Below are 3,993 nucleotides of genomic sequence, written 5' to 3' on the forward strand. Positions count from 1 at the left end.
TTCGTGGGTGAATACCACTCGCTCATTCGTCAGACGCAGGTGACTGTGTAACTTTCCCTACTAGTGACTTCCTGTGACTTTCCTACTCTAAATGGGATTACATACACTTCAGTCCATTTTGCAATTCTCACGACATTAGAAAGCGTTAAAAGCCGGCCAATAGAATAAAAACCAGGCAGGAATCTTATTAAGAAAGGGTAAGGTCAGGAAATGCCAGACCATTGAGTTGTGTATGAATATCATACCTCAACGAGGAATAGAAATAAGCAAACACGCAGAATCGAAGAATAGAGACGAATGTTGTTTGAGATACTTATTCTATCACTACTTATTCACACTCCCGATGAACCACACACACATATATATATATATACATTCACACAACATTTCATTTCAAGTCTGTATAGGTGTTATAAGTTACCAAGACCGAAGTTGCCTCATGCCCAATTTCTGGCCAGTATATTGGCATGAGGATGGAGCTGAGTCTGTGTCAAGATGCCCTGAATGCTCCTGGAGGTTGGCAGCAGAGCAGAGATCAAAGTCTTACAGTCTTTAGAGTTCATTTTTATCGGAAATTAACTTCCTATTGTTAGTCTATGGAAACTGTTTTATCTCTGTGCTGACTCAATCAGCAGATGGCACATTCCTGGTGTCACACTGTCCAAAAAGTTTTGTGTTTCTCATCCTTCCCAGGTGTTGGGGGATCCCAGTTTACCCTCTGGGGTTGTTTCTGGTGGTCCACTTGACACTTCCTTTGGCCGATGGAATAGCCCCTTTTCTGCTGGCAGCTCCCTAACCATTCATGTACATCAGGCATTCATACAACATATTATTTTATATCTAACCATATTTTAAGTTTACTGTCTCCACCTACTTTGGAGTGCTGTGCTAATTCACTTTGAGACTCGCCAGCCCCTTTAATACAAGGGTGGGGGTCTGTTCCTAGGAGCCGTTGCTGTTACAATGAAGTGAAAGTCACTTAAGGGCTTATAGCGTTTGTTTATATTGTATCAATTACAGCTTAAGGCTCACAGCAGGAGTGGTAGCATAGTAGTCACTTCAAGAACAAAGTCAGTTAATTTGTTTGTAAGTTTTACATAGTAATACAGTAACTTTCACAGGACAGATACAATCAATGGTTTCTGCAGACAGTAGCTTACAAGTTTTAACAGAAGACCAAAGAGATTTTTGTACTTGGTGAAACTGTTGGATTTTTAAAGTGTGGGGGACAAATTATGGGGGGGGGCACTGTCACTTAGGGGAATCACTGTTAGTACCTTCTTTAATATCCCTACACTCTTTCATACACATTGTAGTACAGATTTTCTTGAACCAGTGGGATGGCCAGTACTTCCAAACTCACAATTGCCTTGACATCTGGCAACCAGGACGGCTGGGATTTCCAAAAGAGGCAAGGGGAATTAAGCACCCAAAATGAAGTTGGATGTGAGCATCTAACTTCCTTAGGCTCATTTGAAAATATCAGCCAGACTTCATATTTGGTCAAGCATTAGTTAGAGACTGAACTATGGGATGGAATGCTATTTCAGACTGAGAAATGGGACTCAGTTCAAACATATCTTCACAGCTCCTTTACCCACATTCCAATCTTTTATACTTGGTCAAGCACAATGCTTTTTCTGAGTACTCTGCTTTTCTGGTGGTGTTTCTGTGAAGATAAAGCTAGGAGGGAGTAGTTGTTATTGTATGTGTGGAGGAAAGACTGAGAGGGAAAGCAAAGATCTTAGAAATATCTAAGGCACCAAAGTTTAGTGTCCACATTTCATTTTGCAACCATGCCAAGAGACTTCCAACACAGCTATATGATAAAGGCCCCAGTGTTCAAAATCTCTTCTCAAACTTCCTGCCTATAACTTTTGTCAGCCCAGTGTTGTGACATCCTGAGTGATGCTGTCAAGAAGAAAGGCCCAATCAATGACATTGTTAAGATGGTAGGCTATCTTCATAATTCTGTTGAGATCTGGGCTAGGTTATTCAAAGTGGCTTCAAGAAATTAGGCACTGATCTGCCAATGGGAGTTGGCTGCTAAATTTCCATAAGTTGTTCTGAAAATGACAGCCTAAGCTATGCCTAAATTCTGCAACACGACTTTCCTGAATGCCGCCTTCACCTCTTTGTTCCTCAGACTGTAGATGATGGGGTTGAACATCGGGGTGATGACCGTGTACATGAGAGACAGAACTTTATGGAAAGCCGGGGATCGTTCCGCTGATGGCACCACATACATGATAATGATGGTCCCATAATACAGACTCACCACCAGCAGGTGAGAGGCACATGTGGAAAAGGCCTTTTGCCTCCCTGTAGAGGAGGCGATTTGCAGGATGGCCAAGAGGATGAGAATGTAAGACACAACGATGAAGAGGAAAGGGGCCAGGGTTACCAGGGAGCAGGACACCAAAACAATCATTTCTACCAGGAGGCTTTTTGTGCAGGACAATTTGATCAGCTCCTCCATGTCACAGAAGAAATTATTAATTTCATTGGCACTGCAGAAGCTTAGCTGGGGCACCATCCCCACTACTAAAGCAGTGGCTGAGAAACCAGTTATCCAGGAGACAGATACCAGCTGAAGGCAGATCCTGAAGTTCATTACAACATTATAGTTGAGTGGGTTGCATATGGCTAAGTAACGGTCATAAGCCATGACTGCAAGGAGGAAGCACTCAATGCAAGTGAAAGCACTGAGGAAAAATAACTGTGCGATACAGTCCCTGAATGAGATTATCCTGTCTTCTACAAGGAGCCCAGCCAGCAATCTGGGGACACTCGCTGAGGTGTAGCAGGTCTCCAAGAAGGACAAGTTCCCCAGGAAGAAATACACTGGGGTGTGAAGCTGCTGATCAGCCACAACTAGAGCAACAATTAGAAGGTTCCCAGCCAAGGTCACAATGTAGATCACTAGAAACACCACAAAAAGCAGAATCTGAACTTCGTTCAGGTTCCCAAATCCAAGGAGAATGAATTTGGTGATGGATGTGTGATTTGTCCATGGCATTTGTGCCATGTGTTCCCTGGAAGAGAAGAAAGAAAGGAAGTAAAATTAGCCTTGTTATTCTATCCTTTTTTACGGCATCCAGTATCTACTTAGGGCCAGATTGTCAAAAGTGTTTAAGGGCCTAAAGATTCAGTTATTCTTCTAGAGGCCCTAAATCACATGACCTAAATCACATTGATTTCAATGGATGTTGGGTGCCTAGATATTTTTAAAAGTCCTACTAGTCACCTAAATACCTTTAAAAATCCAATCCTTGACCTGTTTAATTTCATTAGTGAATCCAGCTAGGCACCTATCTGCATCTTTAGGCATCTGCCTCAGTTTCCCCAATTTTACAATAGAAGCTCTTATTTTGTGACTTAGGAAGGAAGGGAGAGACATATATCAGTGTGGATGAGAGACCTTGACCTTTACCTCTCTGGGATGTAAACCTGCAATTCTTTCTTTCTTTAGACCCTGTCTTGAGCTGCAGCACCTGTTTACCAGCTGTGAGTGCTTAGCAGCCCTAAGTGCCTCTGCCCTTGCAATATGTCCCTATGGGAACTGTGACCGGATGAACATAGTGACCCAAACCAGGCTTTGGGACATCAAACATCTGAACAGCAGGCATCAAAGCGTAACAAGAGACAGAGGGGTTGTTTATAAAACGAACAGCAAAGATGCATCTGTCTGACCTAAAGTGTAGGTAGGCTTAGCTCTTCCAGACTGCTGGTTCTGGGGGGAATGTTCTGGAGTCCTGTAGCCTCTGTCTTCCTCACGCCTAATCTCCAGCGGCTCTGATTTTCTACCACTCCCAAATCTCCTTGTTTCACTTTCCCACCTGTTGGTCCTCCTGACACCTAAACCCAGCGTGGTGGAGGTAACACTTCAAGGTCACCGACACCAGTACTGTCCTTAGGCACCAGAGAACAGGGAGATACCAGGCACTATAGTCTGCTTCCCAGCCCATGTGGCCTCTGCTCCTATTGGAATTA

The 3,993-nt window shown here is 43.4% G+C and overlaps 1 protein-coding gene across 1 annotated transcript; it reads right to left on the reverse strand.

Moving 5' to 3' along the window:
* Positions 1–2,080: 2,080 nt before the first annotated feature.
* Positions 2,081–3,028, reverse strand: LOC116835098 (olfactory receptor 10A7-like). The gene has a single exon (XM_032797587.2). It carries the CDS (start codon positions 3,026–3,028, stop codon positions 2,081–2,083), a length of 948 nt encoding a protein of 315 aa, XP_032653478.2.
* Between the last annotated feature and the right edge of the window lie 965 nt (positions 3,029–3,993).

The sequence above is a fragment of the Chelonoidis abingdonii genome, chromosome 14 (assembly GCF_003597395.2).
Source record: "Chelonoidis abingdonii isolate Lonesome George chromosome 14, CheloAbing_2.0, whole genome shotgun sequence".
Lineage (NCBI taxonomy): Eukaryota > Metazoa > Chordata > Testudines > Testudinidae > Chelonoidis > Chelonoidis abingdonii.

Coding starts and splice junctions, on each gene's coding strand:
- LOC116835098 (XM_032797587.2), bottom strand. CDS start 3,028: ATGGCACAAATGCCATGGACAAATCACACATCCATCACCAAATTCATT.